This window comes from Octopus bimaculoides, chromosome 30 (genome assembly GCF_046866305.1).
Source record: "Octopus bimaculoides isolate indiv1 chromosome 30, ASM4686630v1, whole genome shotgun sequence".
Classification (NCBI taxonomy): domain Eukaryota; kingdom Metazoa; phylum Mollusca; class Cephalopoda; order Octopoda; family Octopodidae; genus Octopus; species Octopus bimaculoides.
Window position 1 is genome coordinate 4,208,666 of NC_142957.1, and position 24,628 is coordinate 4,233,293.

The following is a 24,628-nucleotide window of genomic DNA, read 5'->3' on the forward strand; positions in this document are numbered from 1 at the left end:
TGACATCACCATCATCGTATCTGAAGCGAAACACCTACAAAGGGTAGGTGAAGCTGTTAAAGAATATGAGGCGGTGGCAGGAGCAATAATTAACCATGATAAGTCGGTCGGCTTGCAGCTCGCCACCTGAAGAAGAAAGTCGATGCCATCCAACAGCGCCTTGGGATGTTGGACAGACGTTCCGGTGAAAATGCTTGGGCTGGTTTGGGCCAGACCTACAGTTAAAAAAGGATGGGAGAGAGGTCACTTCCAGAGGTCCCTCGCCAGGCATTGTTACCGAGGAACCTTACCTGTTCTAGATAAACTGGCAAGGCATGGTACCTCATGCTCGTTCAACTGCCTGTGCCGCACGCATTCTTAGAGTGTCCGGGAATTTTAGAGCTGCTGGTTTTCGTAGAACAGCTGGTGTCATGCCTTGGAAGAGTACAGCTGTCGTCCGAGTCAGTTATAAATATTGTTGCACTGCCCGCTCTGAACAGAGAAGGTAAGGTTTGTTTTCTCATTGTGGAAACTGTAGCAAAAGAGGCTGTATGGAGGACAAGAATGAAAGGGATGATGACAGGTATCTTCATTTCTGGCCAAAGTTTGGTAAACTGGTTTGTCTTCCTTCTACGAAGGAAGATTAGGCTAAAAAAGAGATACCTGTCATCGGACATGTTTGATAAAAGATGGAAGCAAGTGGTATGCTTGTTGGGTATGGAAGTTCCTACGTAAGTGAATCCATAAAAAGGTTAATAAGAATCGGCTTAGTGAAGAAGAGTGTCTTGCAGAGTTGTGACTGTTCCCCCACTCAATGGTACCGTGTTTCTGTTTGTCCCCTCATTCGCTATATGATTTCATTATTTTTTAAATGCATCTTTGTGTAAATCCATTCGTTAACCAGAAGCTGTTTCCATCTTGTATTGTCCCCTCTTTGTTTGGGCCTTGTGCCTTGAAATAAAATTCCGTTAGTAGTAAACAATGAAAATATTTAATGTCTTTAATTATGGAGACTTTCAGTTTTTGGAGCCCCAACTCTTTGTGTTTTTTCTCTCTTTTATGAATAAAAGATGTCCTTCATTTGTGTGGGATTAGGCTGCTATTTCTAGCTACGAAAGAGGTATTCTATGATTTGGTTGATATTTGTATCCATGTATATTATTTGTTCGATATTTGACTGCTATATCTAGGTATGGAAGCTACCTTTTGCACCCTCCGTTGTTGCCTGGTTAGTTTGTTGTGTGAGAAATATTCTTAAATACGCTCCAACCACTGAAATGTTTGGAAACCAAAACTTTATTTTAATTTATCGATTGTTTCTTGCAATTACTACCGATGTGTATACAACTAATTTGTAATTTATTTCCTCATTACTTTCTAAAAATAAAATTTTCTAAAAGTACGTTACAGGTGGTGTAGAGAAGGGTTATGTAGGAATTTGTTCTGGAAAGAAAAATACAATTGAATGGAGGTTATGGATAATCTATACACATCAACTTTATTTCTTCGTACTTGTAGATTTATAATTTTGCTGAAAAATAATGCAGAGTGTCGGATTTGCTCATCCACATAAGTTGGATATTATTCGTTTTGAGTGAGGAGGTTGTTTTGAAATTATCTCCATCACACGTTTGGAAACTTGACAAACCTCAACAAAAAATACTTTCAAACATGGCATTTTTCAGTTTCATTACTCTGAAAGCGCTTTGCAGTGAAGGGTAGTGAAATTTTGAGTGGATATATCTGGTTTTCAGTCAAAGGGTTAGTGTGTGTGTGTGTGTGTGTGTGTGTGTGTGTACATACTACTACAATTACTATTAATAATAATGTGCAGCAGATAATATTCTGCTCAATACCACAAATTTGCTTACCAGTTGCTTGACCTTAACCAGCTGACCGCAAGCAGAAGTAGTGGGGAGCATCATAGCCACGTGTTGAGAGGGGTTCTTTGGAGTTTGAAGCATTCACCTCTGGAAATGTGTGTTTCATTTATCATCCTTAAAAAACCCTTATTCAAGGACTCTTTGAGCAGTCTGTGCTACTCAACCCAAAGAAAATTCGAACTGGGCCCCCACCTGCAAAGTCATGCACTTTTTATTTTGATATGAAGTCACCATGCCATGCACATATGGTTGTTATTTTTGTGCTTGGCGTGGCCTTAGTAGTAGTCATGATGGGTATATTGGGCTTTGCATATTTGTACCCCAGTGTCATTTTGATGACATGCACTGATTTCTCACTCGATAATATTTTTCTTTTCGGAATGCTGAATGGAAAAGTATGTTTGGTTCCAGTGACACAGACAAAATCATTGTCAAGTTCTCCAAAGTCTAAAGCAAACATCAAATGGGATAGTGGTTCAGAAGCAAGAGCTTTTTAACAAATCCTGTTATCACATCAACAGTGTTTTCATAGACTTCAACTGAGAGAAACAATCTGCAAGGATAAATTCCTGAAAATCATCTTTTCAGAGTATTATGGGTTTAGTGTTACTGATTCATGTAACTGGATCATGTCTTCAACTTAGTTAATCTGCAATTTGAAGTATTGCCTCTATCTCTCATGCTCTCTCTCTCTCTCTCTCTCTCTCTCTCCCTCTCTCTCTTTCTCTATCTATCTATCTATCTACTCTCTTGCCAACCACTCTCTCTCATCCAATACAGAGATATATATTATGCAGATTTCCATGCAGTTGAAATCTAAGCGACCTGATTAGTAAGATCATTTTGTAAGGAGGATATAAACCAGTAAAAGTCAGGGGATGCAATGGCTGTAATTCTAAAGATGATAAGTGGTTAAATGAATATATTCACATCTCATATCTTTTGAAAAGCACTGGTGCTGGTGCCACATAAAAAGCACTCAGTACACTGTAAAGTAGTTGGCATTAGGAAGGGCAGCCATCTGTCGAAAGGAAACCAAAGCAGACACTGGACTCTGGTGTGGCTCTTGGCCTTGCGAGCTCCTATCAAAACATCCAACCGATGCCATCATGGAAATTGAATGTTAAATGATGATAATATATGTATATATATATATATATATATATATATATATATATATATATATACAAGAATAAGGGCAGGGAATCGTCAATTAATAATAGAATTAATAATTAACAATTTTGCCAAGTAGTTCAATATGAAAAAACCTTTATTGGTAAAACCATTTATCATCATAAATATACAGGGATTAGCATTGAGTTGCTTCTCCAACATACTGAAAATTTAGAAATAGCAGTCAAAGAACTACTGATTCTAAACTACAAATTTTTCTCTAAATGGATGGCGATATTTATGGCACTTTCAAATTTATCAGAATATCGGACTGAGGATTGGAATAGGGATTTTTCATTCTCTTAACCATGAAACAATCGTATCCGATTAACTAAAGACTTGTTTTGTTTATGCTTTCCCCTCCGGTTTTTTGTTCTATGTGTGCCATAAATATCGCCATCCATTTAGAGAAAAATTTGTAGTTTAGAATCAGTAGTTCTTTGACTGCTATTTCTAAATTTTCAGTATGTTGGAGAAGCAACTCAGTGCTAATCCCTGTATATTTATGATATATATATATATATATATATATATATATATTTTTCATTTTATTTTATCTCATTTTATCTAGTTTCAGCTCATGAGCTGTGGCCATGCTGGGGCACCGCCATTTGGTGTTGCTACACAATTTCACTTCAGGAATTGCATGAGAGAGTTTGATGCAGCTGCTCTCATCTGCACCTCCTGCTGTGAAGTTGGTTCATCTGGGACACCTGACAGGAAGAGGTCCAGCCTCATCTTGAAGACACCTACATCCACCGCATGCAGGTCTCTCAGGCCCTTCGGGAGGATATTGAAGAGCTGTGGACCTCTGAAGCCCAGGCTATTGCAGTATCTTGTCCTACATCTTGATGGCAAATTTGGTGTCCTTGGCACTATGCAATGGCGTCCAGTTCTTTTATTTGTGTAACTTTCGATGCCAAGGTTTGGGACAATTCCTTCCAGGATCTTTCAGATGTATATTATGGCATATCTTTCTTGAGTCTTTCCCAATAGCTTATATGCTGCATAGAGGCTATCCTCTTCGTGTAGCTTCGTTGGATTGCCTCAAGTTCTGAGATTAATTTGACACTGGTTGGTGACCATAGCTGAGAGCAATAGTCAAAGTGGCTTAGAACAAGTGTCTTCCAGAGCACCATCATGGTTTCCTGATTTCTTGTTCTAAAAGTCCTAAGAATCCATCCGGTCAGTCGCCTGCATTTCATTGACAATTTAGCAACATGAACATGAAAGGATGTATTATTACTCATGTAGATGCCCAGGTCTCGCACTGTATCTGCCTCTGGGATTGCAGTCCCTCCAGGTCCAGTGTATTTAATGGGTTCTGCATTTAGTCTTGCATGCTGATAGCACAAGGGTGGCTATCCGGGCACTTGAGGGCATATCTGAGAGGGCGACTATAAAAAGGAATGGTCCCAAGATATATATATATATATATATATATATATATATATATACATATATATATGTAGTAGAAATTAAATCAAAACTTGCCACTCACCTTACAGGTAAATTAAAATTACAAATAAATTGTGATTTCAGGTAAATAAAAAGCAAAACCGAAGTAAATTTTTTAAATATTTATACAGTCTAATAATATATATATTCAATATTCACACAGTATTTCTGTCATGGAAACTTGTAAAACATCCTACTCAACATGCAGAATGCACATTGGAAAGAAGTTTCAACCGGCCATCCACTGGGAGTTTTTCTTTGTTGACGTAGACATTCACGGCACTGCTTTTGTGACCCTCGATTTTTTCTAACTTATGGAGATTGGCTGAACTCAGAGGGATATCTCTGTGGTAGGTTTGGCTTTTTCTTCCGACAGTTATTTTTGGGGAGGAATAACCTGTCCTCAACTGTGTTGCTACATCAACTCGGAACTGCAGATAGTTGCACCACTTTCGAGACCCTCCTGATTTGGTATATAATATAAGTACACTTTCAATGCTCATGCTTACAATACACCAAACCAGGTATCACCACCATTTATTATGCAATCTCCCAACCGGATAATAACTCATCATTTGGTTCAGCTGATCCACGTACCTGTTATAATCAAAGTTCACAAACGGGGTGCCATTTTCATCGACACATGGTTGTGCACCAGTAGATAGAAAATTTATCTGCCTCTTATCTCTGTATGCGGTTGCTAGCAGATTTCCTTTCTGCTGTTGGATTATGTCACCTCTTTTTTTAATTTTGCATTTTTTATATCGAGTGGCAGCCCTTTTCTACTAGCAATTACTGTAGCACACGTATATGTTGTCACAGCTTCTAAATCCACCGCAAGTTTGACCAAACTAAGAAATCGGTTAAAAAATAATATACAGCCCTAGTAATGGTGTGGAAGTGATAAATTCCAAACCACATCGTAAATTAGGCCATGCTGACTAACATTATTAACTCTTTTCCCTGTATAAAAACTAAATCCACAGCAGTACCCAGTATTTGCTTTACAAATTTTCCAAACTTTGACCCTCCACTTCGTGGGCTTTTCTGGCATATAGTCAGAAGTGTACCCTTCCTTTATACTCCATCGGCGGATAAGTATCTCTCAGGGTTGTAAAATGATTTATATGCACTTTGAATGCAGTCAATGAGGGGTCTTATTTTAAATAAGGGATCAAAGTTTGGTTCTCCACATACGGGGGTACTGCTAGTGTCTCTCACATGCAAATGCTGGTTCAGTTTCACGAATCGAATTTATGACATAATACTAAAAACGTAATGATCGCCAAAAGGTTCCTGATTGCGCCAGCATTCTGTAATCGGTACTGTTTGGTCATTTCACCACCATTAAAAATTTACCATTAAAAATTTACCATTAAAAAATTAAGTTTGTAGCAACAAGAGATTGGATTTAAAGTGTTAGATCGTTTTGATTCAGTACTTCAACATATTGTTGATGTTTGGCCTCTTCAATAGGAATGGTAGGATTTGTTATAAAAAAAAAGTTATTAGATTTAATAAGACGAATAATCTTTTCAGTTTTCATGTTTATTGATTTTTCATTTTTTTTTGTTTTGTTTTATTGAGGGTTAAACAATTTCTTTGTGTGGAGGAGATAACCAAAATTACCAATATTTTTCATAAAATGGGGGGAGATAACCCAATTTTTTAATGGGGGTGAGATAACCAAAAAGTACCTTGTAATCCTGGGTAATTGTCTTATACCCATAGTAATATTTATGTCAAAAGAAGGCAGCAAGCTGGCCGAAACGTTAGCACACCGGGCGAAATACTTAGCGGTATTTCGTCTGTCTTTACTTTCTGAGTTCAAATTCCGCCAAGGTTGACTTTGCCTTTCAGCCTTTCAGGGTCGATAAATTAAGTACCAGTTGAACACTGGGGTTGGTCTAATCAACTAGTCCCCTCCCCCAAAATTTCGGTCCTTATGCCTAGAGATAGAAAAAATATTTATGGCAAAAAATGTCTGTATTTCTTCTACGCTTGCGGGCAAGCACAAGCTATCTTTTTTTTTTTCCAGTTTGTTTATATTCTGCATAACAGTAAGAATCCTACTGAGAAAATGAAGACATTTACATTCATTTTAATTATTGGGCTTACCACAAAAATTTGAAGGAGATTTGGTTACTATGTGAAGTCTGCCTTGTGACACCTACTTCATACTCAATCTTTTTGTTGAGAGAAATTTGGTTGCTTAATTAAAAATATTTAATAAGATCATGTGCAATTCCTAGCAATGATCTGAAGCCTCCACTTGTGTGTGTTGTTATTACTTGTGAACACCCTTACCTACTGGACCACGAAAACAGTAACAAGTTACAAAAGAAAATTAAATTATTTAAATTTATTTCAGTTATTGGGTTTACTATAAAGATATGAGGGAAATCTGGTACGTGAAGGCTGCTTTGTGGCCCCTTCTTCACACATACAACCTATTTGTTGAAGGAAATTTGGTTGCTTAAATATAAATATTTAATAAGATCCTTTGTAATTCCTGGCAAAGATTTGAAACCACCAGTTCTAAACAACCTTACTTACTGCACCACCAAAGCAGAAACAATCTTAATGAGAAAATTAAGATACCTGATTTTATTTCAATTATTGGGTTACTATGAAGATAATTTGGTTATTATGTCAAGGCTGCTTTGTGACCCCTTCTTCACACACAGACAGAAATTTTTGGGCAATAAATTGTGCTTGAGAATACTTGTTGAGTCAAGTAAAATCATTGCTGTGTTCGATGCCAGTACCGCCTGAATGGCTCCCATGCCAGTGGCACATAAGATGCACCATGCGAACGTAGCCGATGCCAGTACCGCCCGAATGGTGCGCATGCCAGTGGCACATAAAATGTACCATATGAATGTGGTCGATGCCAGTACCACCTGACTGGTCTCGTGCTGGTGACATGTAAAAAGAACCATTTGAGTGTGGTCATTGCCAGTTCCGCCTGACTGGCTTCCATACCTGTGGTATGTAAAAAGCACCATTCAAGCGTGGTCGATGCCAGTACTGTCTAACCGGCCTTCGTGCCGGTAGCATGCAAAAATCACCTACTACATTCTTGGAGTGGTTGGTGTTAAGAACAGCATCCAGCTATATAAACCTTGCCAAACCACATTGGAGCCTGATGCAGCCTTCTGGTTTGCCACTCCTCAGTCAAACAGCCCAACCCATTCCAGCATGGAAAGCGGACGTTAAATGATGATGATGATGATATATATATATATAAACGTCAGTGGAAGTGCAATGGCCCTGTGGTTAGGGCAACAAGCTTGCAATCAAGAGACACCTCGATGCCTAATCTCCCTAGAGATACCTCTAGTTCAGTTTCCCTTTTCCTCCTAAATGTGAGTAGCCATGTTGCTCCTTCACTTCACCTTGCTTTGCATCAAACCCTTCCCTCACAGTGTTACCCCTATCTCCCTTATAGCTGTAACATCTTCACTCTCCGGGTTTGTTCATTTGCGAGCTACATTATGCCCTCTGTAGTTGTAGGTCCAGTGACACGAGAAAAGCACACAGTACAGTGTGTAAAGTGGTTAGGATTTGGAAATGCATCCAGTCGTAGAAACCATGCCAAAGCAGACACTGCGGAACAATCACGAACTGTTTTAAGAATCCCTAAATTTCTAGGACTTCCACTTCCAGATTGATTAAAATCTCTCATACTTTCAAACTCTCAAATCACTAATTTCCAGCCTATGTTGTTAAGCCCATTCCTTACCAGGGAAGAACTGTGCATTCACAATTATCTGCCTATCCTGCTTTCTAGTGATAATGTAGCCAATCTGAATTGGGCGTCACAAGATTCATAATCGATCAAGAGGCTGGTAGGTTACCCAGAGTTCTGAAGTTAGGGTTGACAAAAACAGGGTGGGGTTCAGAATAAAGATCTCCTCCCAAATTGTCTATTCCCAATTTTATGAAAACAATCTTAATCTGGACCTTTGAAAACTGAATTCAGTAAAGTTTAATTTGCAGAAACCATTATTCAGAAACTAACAAGGAATTAGTCTGGTGCGGGACACTAAACTATATTTATGCCTCATGTTCTCCCTTTGTGATCTCTTCTGTTTTGTATTTGTGGTTCATTGTTTTTGTCAATATTTGACAACTTTACAATATTCCTGTGTATGAAAATATCATAACTTATGTTGTTATACAACATATTTAATGAGTGAAACATTTAAATTACAGTAAATATACTGTAATTACAGGATGTGATATCCAAGAAAAAATAATGTGGCGGTTTGTCAGGGGGAGAAGATTTGGTATAGAAGTCCTTACATCATGGAAAGGAAACTGCATGAGTGGTCAAGAAAGGAGAGGGAGAAAAATATTGCAAAAACAAAAATCTAAAATTTTTGGAAATACTTTAATCATAATTTCCATTGCATGAAACACAGGAATATTAAACAAATATAGCAAACGAGAAACTACCCTTTTCCTTTCTTCCCTGTATGAATATGCTTGTGTCTTGTTAAGGTAGCATTTTCAGTGAATGATTTACCAGATATCACAATGATATGGTTTCTCACCTGTATGAGTACGTTTGTGTCTTCTTAAGACACTATTTCAAGAGAATGATTTACCACAGTTATTACAATGATATGGCTTCTATCCTGTATGAATACGCATATGTACAGTTAAGGCACTATTTTGAGAGAATGATTTACCACAGATATCACAATAATATGGCTTGACTCCTGTATGAATACTGTTGTGGTTTCTCAAGGCAGAACTTTCAGAGAATGAATTACCACAGATATGACAATAATATGACCTTTCTCCTGTATGAATACGCATGTGTGCTGTTAAGTTAGGACTGTGTTAGAATGACTTACCATAGATATCACAATGATATGGCTTCTCTCCTGTATGAATACGCATGTTTTTTGTTAAGCCACTACTTCCAGAAAATGATTTACCACAGATACCCCAATGAAATGACTTCTCACCTTTATGAATATCTTTGTGTTTTGTTAAGGTATAATTTTCAGAGAATGATTTACCACAGATATCACAGTGATACGGTTTCTCTCCAGTATGAATATATTCGTGTCTAGATAACTGACTACTACTAGAGAATGATTTACCACAGATATCATACTGAAATAGTTTCTCTCCTGTATGAAAACGTATGTGATTTGTTAAGGTATAATTTTCAGAGAACGATTTATCACAATGATATGGTTTCTCTCCTGTATGAATACGTATGTGTTTTGTTAAGACACCACTTCGAGAATATGATTTACCACAGATATCACAATGATACGGTTTCTCTCTTGTATGAATATGTTTGTGTTGAGTTAAGTTATAACTTTGAGAGAATGATTTACCACAAACATCACAATGATATGATCTCTCTCCTGTATGAATACATTTGTGAACAACATCCTGACTACTTCGAGAGAATGATTTAGCACAGATATCACAATGATATGGTTTCTCTCCAGCATGAATATGTTCGTGTCTTGATAAACTACTACTAGAAGAAAATGATTTCTCACAGATATCACAATGATATGGTTTCTCTCCTGTATTAATATGTTCATTCATGATAAAGTTACTTTTTCAAGAGAAGGACTTTGTACAGATATCAGTCATATGATCTTACCTCTTTTAATTATGTGTTTATTGCAAATCAGTCCTATAATTTTCTCACTCTTTTCTATTACTTTCCCTCTCAAATCCTATAGAAATGTAACATAGATGTTAAATTGTGATGATGATGATACTATGTGTGTAATATCGATAGCAATATATTGAAAGGTAAAGGGAAAAACGAGAGTTAGCTGCAAGAAAAAACTTCATATAAGACACAAGTTTATATGATGGCCTTAAGAGACAAACATTTTACACATCACAAGATCAGACTCTGCAACTTTGTAAATATAAATATTGGTACACAGGGTGTTCAGATTAAATTTCAAGGTATTTTTTTATGTCTCCTTCATTCAGGAAAAACTTTATGTATTGGTGAAAAGTCAATGGTGTTGAAGAGTCGAATAAAATTAATCTAACATGAAGGACTGGAAGCCATCTGAGTATTGAACCCTCTCATATGTTCACATTACAAAGGCTTTCTCATATTCATGCTCTATATTGAGTAGCTTTTCATATTTGCACTTACATGCCTCTTTATTTTCAGTCACAGAATGCAACCATGATATTATCCTTCTGCACTAAATTTCCTCTGCTAAGCTATCCTGCAAAACAGAGTTCTTCATATTTTTGATCCTGAAGCTGTAGAATATTGGCATACCTCTTTTCCGTTGTCGTTTCCTTTAGCTAAATGGACTTTTCTCCTAGATTTTGTTCAAGCTAAAAACTGTCCCCATTCTTTCAAACCCATCAACATGTCTCTGCTTTTATAGCTCTGCACACTTCCCTGTTCAACCATCACATCGCCCGTCACCTGGCTGGCATTTTCTACCTGGCACAGATTTGTTTTGCAGCTCTACATGAACTGTCTCAAGAACTTCCAATTGTCCTCTATCTCCTACTTTTCATCAAAGGCTTTAATTACTACATCTCCGATTGGTTTTAAGGATTCATAAGTTTCAAGGAACTCTCTCAGACCCTCAAACTCAAAGTCTCAAAACACTAACTGCCAACCTATTTTCTTAAGTTCTTTCATCACATTAATAGTTGAGGAAGGTGCTGGTAGGTTTCTCCACATTCAGAATTTAGGGCTGAGGAAAATAGGATGGGGTTGAGAATAAGGATCTCCTCGAAAATGTTTCTTTTCAATCTTATGGAAATAATCTTAATCTGGACCTTTGAAAACCTATCTCTGCAAAGTTTAATTTAAAGAAACCACTATTCAGAAACCAGCAACGAATCAGTCTGGTGTGGGGCACTAAACTATACTTATGCTTCATGTTCTTCCTTTGTGATCTCTTCTGTTTTGTACTTGGGGGTCATTGTTTATGTAAATATTTCACCACCGTACAATATTCCTGAGTATAAAAAATTAATAACTTATGTCATTTTATTACATATTTAATGAGAGAAGCATTCAAAAGATAATAAACATGCAATGATTACAGGATGTGATATTCAAGTAAGAATAATGTGTAGGGTTGTCAGGGCCAGAAGATTTGAAATAGAGAAGTCCTTACATCATAGAAAGGAAACTGCAGGAGTGGTCACGAAAGGAGTGGGGGGATGAATATTGTGAAAGCAAAAGAAATAAATCTGAAATTTTTGGAAATAATTTAGTCATAATTTCCATTGCACAAAACAGAGGAATATTAAACAAAAACAGCAAACAAGAAACTATAGAAACTACATTTTTCCTTTTTCTCCTGTATGAATAAGTTTGTGTCTTGTTATGTTACTATCATGAGTAAATGATTTACCACAGATATCACAGTGATAGGGTGTCTCTCCTGTATGAATATTTATGTGCATAGTAAAGACATTATCGTGAGAGAATGATTTACCGCAGATATTATAATGATGCGGTTTCTATCCTGTATGAATATGCTCGTGTGACGTTAAGCTATAATACTGAGCGAATGAGTTACCACAGATATCACAGTGATATGGCTTCTCTCCAGTATGAACATATTTGTGTCTAGATAAGGGAGTACTGATAGAGAATGATATCAGATATCACAATGATATGGTTTCTCTCCTCTATGAATACGTATGTGTGTAGGTAAGTGAATATTTTGATAGAATGATTTACCACAGATATAACAGTGATATGGCTGCTCACCTGTATGAGTAAGTCTGTGTGTAGATAAGTGACAAGTGTTAGAAAATGATTTACCACAGATATCACAATCATACAATTTCTCTCCAGTATGAATACGTTTGTGTATACCGCTTAGAGAAAATGATTTACCACAGATATCACAGTAATATGGTCTCTCTCCTGTAAGAGTACGTTTGAGCATAATCAGATTATGTTTTCGACAGAACGATTTTGTACAGATATCACAGTCATAAGATCTTATGTCTTTTATCCTGTGTTCAGGAGAAATCAATTCTATAATTTTCTCACTCCTTTCCATTACTTTTCCCTTCAAATCCCAGTTAATATATTTTTCTTGCTTCTGTTTTTATACTCTATTACTTGCATACACTTCTACTGTGATATTTCTCTCCAGTGGTATCTTTGTTTAGCAACATTTCCATAAATTTACCCAACTTTAATCCGCACACAGTTTATCTTCTTGACATTCCAGTCGGTAATGTTCAAAAATTTGACTAAAAATATTATTTCAGAGCAAATGTTTCATAGAAATTCTTCCAAAGATTTGTAGAAACAATGTTATACATCTGCTTTGTATATTTTTCTTTAGTCTTTAAAACATGGGGGATATTGAGGATGCTTCTTTTGTCATCTGATGTTCTGAAATTATAGAGAAACAAAAGTGTAAAATGTCGAGACTACTTAAAAAATACAGATTCATTTCTATTGAGATAAACTGCAGAAACAAACATTTACATTAAAAACTGAGCTGGATGCCACACTCTCAAAATGAATGGAATACATGGAAGTGAGACACAAGATGATATGGGAGAAAGTGCTGATGAGCAAAGTCAGGATGCTGAACCTATCAGGTGATATGATAAAAACGCAGATGCCCAGGTACTACTCAAGCAGAGCGGACCCGAACGCGCAGTCGCGCTTCCGCTCTAGCTAGTCGTGAGTGGTCGATCCTACGAAAAGTGCGCGCATGCGCGCGTGCAAATGAATACATGTGTGCGTGTGCGCGCGTATGCAAATTAATAAATAATTTCTTTTAAACAAAGTAAATAATTTTTTAAAAATTACTTTTTTCTTTTCTAAACAACGTAGATAGGTAAAAGGAATAAAAATAACACACTATCTGTTTTTGTTAACTTCATAACATTTTTTTTCTTTTAATTAAATTTTGTGAACAAAATAATTTTTATTTTCTAAACAACGTAAATAAATTTTAAAAAAGGTGCACATTGGGATTAGACACTGAGGGAAACTTGATATGCTAGAAATAACAGCTAAACGCAAAAAGAAAAAAAAACTGATAGAAAGGCTGAAACGTTAGAAGCTGCAATCATTGAAAATGTGGAGCCAGGAACTACGATTTTCACGGATATGTGGCCCATTCTGGTCACTACCAGCCCCGATAACGCAAGAAAAAGAAAAGGTGGAGACCCCACCTCCACCTGATAATTCTGTAATGAGACGGGATTTTAACAAATCTATTTCCCAAGACCTGCCACCTCCGACCCTGTATCATGAAAAGGTGGAGAGTCCCTCTCCACCGGACAAGCCCTGATTAACAGGTAAGACATGTCTGTTCACATTGGTTGTTTAAATGTTCGTGGCCTGTTGTCTAGCTGGAAGCAAGGACGCTTCCTAAATGACATCAGGTCAAGAAAATTGGATGTGATTGTTGCAACGGAAAGCCGGGTGAAGGGACCAAGAGATCTGTCCCCCTTCTAAACGGCTATGAGAAATACGTCTCTCTGAGTCGGGCGGGAAGTGGGGTGGGGTGTTCCTGCTAAAAAGAAACGGGTAACCGAGAAAAAGTTGTTTTTTTTCTGATCCAGAAGGCAGGCTGGTCGTTCTCGACCTGAAATTCAGTTGTGGCAAGATAATCAGGCTAGTTGCTATTTATGCACCCAATATTATGGGCCCACAAAGTGAATATTTTCGTGACCTGGGCAAGTTCCTGGCCACGTCGCATTCGCTAGTATTGTTAGGAGACTTTAACACAATATGTGAAGCACACACAGATTGTGTTGGCTCGAACACGAACAGAAACTGTAACCCAGGCTTACGGGATCTGCTAAGTCACTTTCAGCTAGCAGACCCATATAGGTTGGAACACCCGAACACTCCACAGTGGACGTGGTCAAATAGTGACGGGTCTTCCAGAACATATCTAGATAGGTTTTTAATTAGAGAAACAGATAAGTCTATAGCTAAGTGTCCACAGTTTTTTCTAGTCAGCTACAGTGACCACAAGATGGTTACCTGTAAACTGACAATAGATAAGTTACATAGTCAGGGATCTGGCTACTGGAAACTCAATACGTCCCTTTTGGCGATTGAGGAATACAGAAAGCGGATCAAGATGTTAATACAGAGGGCATTGACAGGTACCATCAATAATAACAAATGGTGGTGCGCCCTAGAAAGAGCCATCAAATATGAGTCTATTAGGTTTAGCATAAATTTAGCTAAGAAGGGACGTAGAATAGGAGATGGTTTAGTTAAGGAATTAGAAGCCTGGAGGACTGGTAATGCGGACCAAATGAAGGTGAAAAGACTGGAGTTAAACCAGTATCTTGAAGCCCAGCACATGGGAAGTATTACCAGAGCTAAGTTACGTGCGATGGGAAGTGAAGGAAACAAGGCCACTGAATAGGCCCGAATGGTGTAAGCTCGGCAAGGAAATAGTTCCACTATACGGTCTTTGACGAATCATAATGGCGTCTTGATAAAAGAACCCGAGAAAATGTGTGAGGCCTTTCGGAAGTACTTCGCCCAGCTGTTTGGGGGTGACGGCGGTCCTGATGGTGGGAGAGCCCTCGAGGACTTTCTTGCTGGTCTGCCGTGTCTCTCGGGGTCAGATGCGGAGTCTTGCGAAGGGCCAATCACGCCTGGGATGGTAAAGGAGGCTTTGGCCAACTGTAAAGCGGGTAGGTCACCGGGACTTGATGGTCTTCCGTATGAGCTGTATAAATGTATGCCAGACATTTTCGGGCATCTACTGACTGACGTTTACGCGAACTGGCAACAGAATGGGTTTATCCCCAGATCTGTGCGCCGGGGAGTAGTGACGTTGGTCAGAAAGGACCCGGACAAGGGGGACGTTATAGAGAATTTCAGGCCCATCACTCTGTTAAACACAGAAGTGAAGATTTTGGCCAAGGTCTTAGCGAAAAGGTTGGCGCGTGTCGCGGATGGTATAGTCGGGGAGGCACAGACATGTGCCATCCCAGGCAGAACCATTCAGGATACCCTCCATCTTATCCGATATACCATAGAGAGGGTTGGTAATAAATCTGGCAAAGGTGGGGCACTGGTACATTTGGACCAGTCTAAAGCTTTTGATAGGGTTGACCATCGATACCTGGCGACTGTGCTTGCACGCTTCGGCTTGGGCCTTGGCTTCCTCAGGTGGTTTATTGCGTTGTACCACAACATTGACTCGATAGTTCGGGTGAACGGTTTCCTTTCGAAGCCGTTCTGTATCAGACACTCAGTTCATCAAGGATGTCCGCTCTCACCGCTTTTGTATGTGGTAGCTCTCGAGCCACTACTGCGGAGGTTGAGTGGCATTCCGAGAGAACCAGGTGTAGAGGAGTTTGTTACGGCTTACGCGGATGATATCACTATCAGCGTAACCTCAGTAGCACGCCTACGTGAAGTGGGTAAGACTATTGAGGCTTACGAGGAGGTGGCAGGAGCAAAGATTAACTGGGAAAAGTCGGTCGGCTTACAACTCGGCACCTGGATTGGCAAGTCGATGCCTTCAGACAGCGCTGTTGGGCGCTGGACGGAGGGACCTGTTAAGTTGCTGGGAGTTTGGTTTGGACCCAGCCTCCAGATGGAGAAGAACTGGACGGAGGTATTGAGCAGGGTGGCTGCAGTAGTCAAGACCTGGTCTTGGCGGTGGCTTTCCCTGAAAGGGATGGCGGAGGTGGCCAATGTGTTTATCGCATCGGTCATTACCTACCGCCTGACCATCGTGCCTTGTCCGGATTCGTGGTTGATCAGGTTGGAGAGACAGCTCTTTCGCTTTTTGTGGAAGTGCAGGCCGCCACTTGTGAAACGCTCTGTTTGCTGTCAAAAGCCTTTAAAGGGAGGTTTAGGGATGCCTTGGTTAATGATGCGCAAGCATGCGTTGAGAATGAGTCACCTCTGGATTCTCCTGGATAGTGAACGGGTGTGGTCTCCGCTGGCCAGACAAATGTTCCCCGAGTTCAAAAGTTTTTGCGAACAGGAAGCCTGGTGTTCTTGTAGACCGAGATCGAGTGAATGGCATAAAGAATGTCGTAAGGCCCTCTTGCTTTTCCAGCGGTTGGGGGTTCCACACGGATTTTATATAGTGGGTTGGTAGAGTCTGAATGCGACGATGGCCTGGGGGCGACTCTATGTCTCGGGTTTATTCAACTGGACAGCCTGTTTCACTGTACATTCGGATTGAGAACGTTGGACAACTTCCAAAAGTTCTTAACCTGGCAATGCTACAGAGGTCTCTTGCCCGTTTGGGATAAGCTTGCAAGACACGGTAAGCATCAGTCGCCGACCTGTCCAAGATGCGGGGGAGACAGGGAAACCATCTCTCACGCTATTGTTCAGTGTCCGGAGATATCTGAAATGTGGGCTTATGCTGAACGCCTGTTGTCCGGTGAAGGAAGAGTACAGCTGTCGACTGAGTCAATTATAAAAATTGACCCACCGGGAGTTTTAACAAACGAAGGTAAGAATTGTTTTCTCACGGTTGTAGCAATAGCGAAAGAGGCAGTATGGAAGACGAGGATAAAAGGAATTAAGACAGGCAACTTTATCTCTGGCCACAATTTACGTTCATTTTTTACTTTTCATTTGAAAAGGAAAGTGTGGCTGGAGAGGAGATGTCTGTCGGAGTGTAGTTCCAAAAGAGATGGAAGCATGTTGCACAAGTGTTGTGCGTGCAAGGAACCGTGTGAATAGTCAGAAAAAAAAAAGGTGCCAGCGATAGATCGGGGCTCGTGGGGTCGGAGCGTGGCCTGATCAACGCTTCATTTGTGTTGTCTGACATAATGTTAATATCATTCGATTTTTTTATATTTTATATAATTTTTGAAGTCATATTTTATGTAAACCATTCGCATTACTGACCCCAATCAGTTGTTTTGTACCATTCTATGTTTGGCCCCCTGTGGGCAATAAAGAAATTGGTATTTCGTCTGCCGCTACATTCTGAGTTCAAATTCAGCCGAGATCGACTTTGCCTTTCATCCTTTAAGGGTCGATTAAATAAGTACCAGTTACGTATTGGAGTCGATGTAATCTACTTAATCTGTTTGTCTGTCCTTGTTTGTCCCTCCCCTCTATGTTTAGCTCCTTGTGGGCAGTAAAGAAATAAGAAACTGAAAGAAGCCTGTCGTATATATATATATATATATATATATAATGTGTGTGTATATATTTGTGAGTCTGTGTTTGTCCCCCTCCCCAACATCGCTTGACAACTGATGGTGGTGTGTTTACATCCTCGTAACATAGCAGTTCGCCAAAAGAGACCAATAGAATAAGTACTAGGCTTCCAAAGAATAAGTCCTGGGGTCGATTTGCTCGACTAAAGGCGGTGCTCCAGTATGGACGCAGTCAAATGACTGAAACAAGTAAAAGAGTTTGTTGGGCACACATAGATAATAAAACTGAGAAACAATCGATAAATTGAAATAAAGTATTGGTTTCCAAACATTTCAGTGGTTGGAGTGCATTTGAGAATATTTCTCAAACTAAAACAAACAACAATCTAACCAGGCAACGACGGAGTGTGCAGAAGGTAGCTTCCATAGCTAGAAATAGCAGCCAAATTTCGAACAAATAATAGATATTGCTCTTTCATACCTAGAAATAGCAGCAAAAAATCCCCGAACAAATCATGGACATCTCTCATTCATAAAACAGGGAAAGACAAAGAATCGAGGTGTAAAAGACCGAAAGTCTCCAGAATTAAAGACATTGAATATTTTCATTGTTTAATTCTTACGGAATTTTATTTCAAGGCACAAGGCCCAAACAAAGAGGGGACAATACAAGATGGAAACAGCTTCAGGTTAACGAATGGATTTACACAAAGATGCATTTAAAAAATAATGAAATCATATAGCGAATGAGGGGACAAACAGAAACACGGTACCATTGAGTGGGGGAACAGTCACAACTCTGCAAGACACTCTTCTTCACTAAGCCGATTCTTATTAACCTTTTTATGGATTCACTTACGTAGGAACTTCCATACCCAACAAGCATACCACTTGCTTCCATCTTTTATCAAACATGTCCGATGACAGGTATCTCTTTTTTAGCCTAATCATCCTTCGTAGAAGGAAGACAAACCAGTTTACCAAACTTTGGCCAGAAATGAAGATACCTGTCATCATCCCTTTCATTCTTGTCCTCCATACAGCCTCTTTTGCTACAGTTTCCACAATGAGAAAACAAACCTTACCTTCTCTGTTCAGAGCGGGCAGTGCAACAATATTTATAACTGACTCGGACGACAGCTGTACTCTTCCAAGGCATGACACCAGCTGTTCTACGAAAACCAGCAGCTCTAAAATCCCCGAACACTCTAAGAATGCGTGCGGCACGGGCAGTTGAACGAGCATGAGGCACCATGCCTTGCCAGTTTATCTAGAACAGGTAAGGTTCCTCGGTAACAATGCCTGGCGAGGGACCTCTGGAAGTTATCCAGGGGTCCTGGCCAGAATGTCCTTTGGAGCATGCTGGCTGGTTGACCTTCGTCGAAGCCCAGGGTTTTCCCCCAGCGCATCGTCACACTTGGCCTCTACTAACTCGCTATAAAAGGACGAGGAGGAACCCATGCTACCAGCATAAGAGCAAGAAGAGCCTTGCGACACTCGGCCTGCAAAACACCCAGCTTTGCTCTACGTCTGATCCATGGTTCTAGTTCACTAAATCTAGTGAACCTAGGAAGCAACAGTTTGACGAATGGAGACCACACCCGTTGACCATCCAGGTAAAGCCAGAGATGCCTTAGCCTCAACGCGTGCCTGCGCATCATTAGCCACAGCATCCCTGTGCTACCCTTTAGCGGTTGTTGGCAACAGATAGAGCGCCTTACAAGAAGTCCTTTGCCCTTCCACAAAAAGCGGAAGAGCAGTCTTTCCATCTTGATTAGCAACGAATTGGGACAAGGCACGATGGTCAGGCAGTATGTGATCGCATATGCGCTGAACACATTTGCGAATTTTGTCCTCCCTTTCAGGGATAGCCATCACCCAGACCAGGTCTGGATTAGACGGGTCACCCTGCTCGTGACCTCCCTCCCATCCATTTTCAACTGTAGGTCTGGCCCAAACCAGCCCCGAGCATTTTCACCGGAACGTCTGTCCAACATCCCAAGACGCTGTTGGACGGCATCGACTTTGTTCTTCAGGTGCCGAGCTGCAAGCCGACCGACTTATCATGGTTAATTATTGCTCCTGCCGCCGCCTCATATTCTTTAACAGCTTCACCTACCCTTTGTAGGTGTTTCGCTTCAGATACGATGATGGAGATGTCATCGATGTACGCCGTTACTGATCTTCCATAACCTAGATCTCGTGGGCCGACACTCAAACCCTCTCACCTGCGCAATAATTGCTCGAGAGCCAGCACATACAGAAGGGGGAAGAGCGGACATCCTTGACGAACAGAGCGCTTGATAGAGAACGGTTTCGAGAAGAGACCGTTCACTCAAACGTTCAAGTCAATGTTACTGTACAAAGATATGATCCAACCATGAAAGATCGGGCCCAGCTCGACTACAGCTCAGCCCGACTACAGCCCAGCTCGACTACCGCCCAGCCCAACTACCGCCCAGCCCGACTACCGTCCAGCCCGACTACCCCAAGGATCGTCACCAGATACAGATGGTCAACCCTATCGAATGCTTTAGCCTGGTCTAAATGTATCAGTGCCCGACCTTTGCCAGGAACCCTATTAACCCACTCTAACATATAGCGTATAAGATTGAGATTCTCATGTATGGAACTGCCTGGAACGGAATAGGTTTGTGCCTCCTCTACCAGTCCATCCACGATCCGCGCCAATCTTCGCTAATACCTTGGTCAGAATCTTCAGCTCTACGTAAAGCAGAGGGATGGGCCGGAAGTTATCTATGATATCCTCCTTGTTTGGGTCCTTTCTTAGCAGTGTTACCACTCCCCAGCTCACAGATCTGGGAATGGACCCATTCTGTTGCCAGTTCGTAAAAACACATGCCAGTAGGACCCAAACAAGTTTGGCATACATTTGTAAAATTCATAGGAATGACCATCAAGTCCCGGCGACTTGTCCCCGCAACAATCTGACAAGGCATCCTCTACTTCCGCAGCTGTGATCGGCCTTTTACAATATTCTGCATCCTGCACCGAGAGACGCGGCAAACCGGCGAGGAAGTCCGTAGGTTCCACCCTGCGCTCCGGGCCATTGCCCCTCCCAGAAAGCCCGCCAAAATATTTGTGAAAAACCTTGCACATCTCCTCGGGTTCGTTTACCATTTGCCCTTGGCTGCTTGTCATCGACCTTATCCTGGTATCGTTGCCATGTTGAGCTTCTGCCACACGGGCCCATTTCGCAGCGCAAATCCCCTCTCGACCCATTGCATGTAGCTTAGCCCTGACAATGCATTCGTCATGTTTAGCAGCCAAGTTTTGGTTGAGCTCCAATCTCGCAGCCATCACTTGGGATGCAATGCCACTTTCCAGTGCCTCATCTAAAGCCTTTTCTAAAGTCCATTTCTACTCTTTTTATTCTTTCTGCTAGTTCTCTACTATATCTAATTGACTCGATTTGAACGGCTCTTTTGAGGGTTCTTCACAATTTGTTCTTAATAATGGTGCCTGTCAGAGACCTCTTCACTGACTCACTAATCTGGTTCCTGTACTCCTTGTCAGTCAAAAGAGACCTATTGAGTTTCCAGTAACCAGGACCTCGTTTACATAACCTACGACAAGCGTACAGGACACAAGTTTGTAGTCACTGTAGCTGATATAATGAAACTGAGAACAACTAACTATGTTCTTATCCTTACGTCTGACTAAAATGATGTCTAGATAAGATCTAGAAGACACGTCACTATTTGTCTATGTCCACTCTGGAGCGTTCAGGAATTCTAGTCTGCACCGGTCTGCCAGCTGAAAACGAGTGAGCAGATCAGTGAGGCATGGGTTTCCCTTTCTATTTGGATTCGAGCCAACACAATCTATGCGTGCCTAAAGAATTCTCTAGGTTTCTCAAAGAATCAGATTGTCCAGCTCCACAGGGGGCATAGACACCAACCAATCTGAAAGTCTTACCTCTGCTGACCGTCACATCAAGAACGACCAGCCTGCCTTCCAGGTCGATAAATATTGTTCTTGTCTCAGAAACTAGGTTTTTCTTCAGTAGAACCACATCACCCCATGCCCCTGGTCGGTATGGAGAAATGAATTTCTCGGGCTTTTTTCCCCCACCCTGAGCAGCTACGTGACCCACTCAGCCTGGCTTCCGTGGCCACTACCATGTCCAGTTGATATGAACTGATATCATTTAGGAAGCGATCTTGTTTCCTATCCGATCCCAGACCCTGCACATTTAAACAATCTATTGTAAGTGTATCCATAAAATGGCTTACCTTATGTTGGAGAAGGGATTATACTCCCTTCTCTTCTGTGTCTTTCATGGAACCTTTTGTTCCTTTCAATGACTAGGCCCTCATACATGGACACATTAAAGTCCCTTCTTAGAGGGCCCAAGTCATTGGGGAATTGGGAAATTAGCATGTTGTAGTTCATCCTGTCCATCATATATATTAATATCCCTTCAGGTAGGGTTATGTAATGTCCTTTATATTGCTGGCCATCGGTATGTTTTTAAGTTTTGCAATTAGACTGTCCTTTTTTGCATTGATTGCAGCCAAGTTTATATCGGGTTTAGTTGTGAAGTAGTGGGGTACTTTTTCGGGGCTGGAAGGGGTGGATATCTTTTCAGAATTAGGTGGTGGAAGGATAGGGGGAATTCGTTATTATTTTATGGGTCTCAGGATTGGGAGTGGGGTCATCATGTGTGTTATGTGTATCTGTGCGGGAGGGAGTTTTTTGTTTGTGCTGGAGGTGGAGGGCTGGGGTTATTGTTCTTTCTTTTGGACACTTTCTTCTTTTCACCACAGTCCGGTCGTCATCCATTATCTCGTTCCGGGATGGTTGGGTGTCGACTTCCGGTGGCTGGTTTTCTTCCTGTATTTAAGACTCGACCCTCTTGGTTGTTGCTTCAGCCGTGTGGGTAGGACAACTGGGTCGAATGTGGCCTTTTTCACCACACTCAAAGCATCGAGGTCTCCTACCCTCGACCATTACACGAAGCGTTGTCTCTTCCCCAAGGATAATGTTTTCTGCAATCTCCTCGAGTGTTTTTGGTGTCGCTTGAATAATAATTTCAACACCTTGTCCCTTCCAACTCTGCTGGTGTATTTTGGATGCTTCTAAAATAGTTATTTCATCATCTAAACACATTGTAAGGTCCACACATAACCAAGTAACATCAATTTCAGGTGGAATATCCTCTATGGTGATTCTTGAAGTGTGCCTGCCTATATCCGTGGTTTTGAGCAGTTTCACTGAGTGTACCTTTGCCTTTTCTTCACTCTTGAAGTACACAATAATTGTTGCAAATCTTCTTGTGATGAATTCAATGTCTTGCCGAATAGGCTGTAGACACTTTTCTGTTTCCTCCTTTGACGCCTTGTCATGCTTTTTGTCATTAATGATGAGGCTTTTAAAAACAATTATTTTCCTGGCTGTATTATCTATCAAATTACCAGGAAAGGTTGCTTTTGTATGGTTCCCCTCCCCTTTGAACATTTTTGGTGTTGTATCAACATTGCTGATTCTATTAAGTTGGCAGCTAAGTTCCCGCTGTTTTTTTAAATTTAAATTTTTTAAAAGGTTTAATAAAAAAATAACAACTAATTAATCAATAATGTATTCACCCTTGTTGTTTACAACTTCTTACCAACGTTCAACAAGATTTTCAATACCTCGTTGGTAGAAATCACCCGATTTCAACTCGAAAAATGATCCAACGAAGTTCTCAATTCTGCATCGGTATCGAAGGAAACTCTGCGCATAGCATTTGAAAGAAATCGAAAGAGGTGGAAATCCATCGGTGCCAAATCAGGAGAGTACGGCGGGTGTGGTAGCACTTCCCAGCCATCCGTTTGAATGGCTTCCTTGGTCATATTGGTGATATGAGGGTGGGCGTTGTCGTGCAGTAGAAGAACTCCATGCTGCTGATTAGGTCTTTTCTCTTGAACAGCCGTGTTGAGTCGTTCCATCTGCTGAACATAGAGTTCCACGTTGACCGTTTGGTTCCGTTCAAGCAATTCGTAATGGATAATCCCTATCCAGTCTCACCATACGCACAACATTGTTTTACGTAGATGAAGATCTTGTTTCACGCTTTTGCGGCCTTAGAGCATTGATCAAAAGCTAAAAGAAGGAGGTGTCAAAAATGCTTGTTTTTCTTAACTTGACATTCCATTTTAATGATCTGAAAATAAACAAAAATTAACTAAAATTAACAAGGAAAGAAACAAAAATAAATTCCAAAACGATTCAAAAATAGAATTCTCGAAAAAAAAAAAATGGATTCCAAAATTTAAAAACGCAATAAATTCCAAAATTAAAAAAAAAAAAAAACGGTGGGAACTTAGTTGCCAACCCAATATATTTAAATTTTGTTTCTGAATTACAGTTAATTTTCTTTGTTTGTTCACTGAGTTGTTCTACGGTAGGCGGCATGTTTCACATCAGGCTTTGGTTCAGGAACGGACATTGTTTCCTTGTTTACATTATTCTCCTCAACCGAGAACATTCGTCAGTTTCTCTTCTACAGAAGAGTAATACATTATTTCGGGATCAATCCCACAGTTGACGCAAATAAAATATAAAATAATCCCCCCCCCCCCGCTTCACAGAGTGGAAGAACGTTCACAAAGTCTGCCAAACGCAGATAACAAGGTATTTTATAAAACACACACAACAAAATAATAGCAGCAATTCAACAATTAAACAGTCCTGCAACAACTTACGACCAGCACAAAAAAGACGAAGTGATAGTATTGGCTAACATCTACGGAAATGTTTCATAAAGGATAGTGTTGCTATGTGTGTGTGTGTGGTAGTATGTATTTTAAGTATTATAAATGTATTACCAGCTGATTAAGAGAAATTCATGCAGCGGACACTTAACCTGATATCGACATCAAGTAGGAACCATATTCAATGCGCATGCGTATCTCCTCTCCTGTAATATTTAATGCAGCAAAGTCTAATTATCTCCCTTTATGTAACAGTATTTGTCGTTGTGAAGTTTTGTTGAACATTTTGGTGAGCTAAGGTAT

The 24,628-nt window shown here is 40.3% G+C and overlaps 1 protein-coding gene across 4 annotated transcripts in view; it reads right to left on the minus strand.

Moving 5' to 3' along the window:
• Positions 1 to 6,598: 6,598 nt before the first annotated feature.
• LOC128251297 (uncharacterized) overlaps positions 6,599 to 24,628 on the minus strand; it is a 40,786-nt gene continuing 22,756 nt past the window's right edge. The window contains exons 1-3 of one of the 4 annotated variants that reach the window (XM_089346553.1): positions 24,440 to 24,513; positions 21,863 to 23,775; positions 6,599 to 12,879 (exon numbers count right to left, since the gene is read on the minus strand). In XM_089346553.1, coding sequence (XP_089202679.1) covers positions 9,345 to 10,073 — 729 coding nt within the window. In that variant the 5' untranslated portion in view covers positions 10,074 to 12,879; positions 21,863 to 23,775; positions 24,440 to 24,513 and the 3' untranslated portion in view covers positions 6,599 to 9,344. Of the gene's footprint in view, positions 12,880 to 21,862; positions 23,776 to 23,977; positions 24,514 to 24,628 lie in introns of those variants that run through there. The other 3 variants (XM_089346556.1, XM_089346555.1, XM_089346554.1) reach the window with 3 other exon arrangements.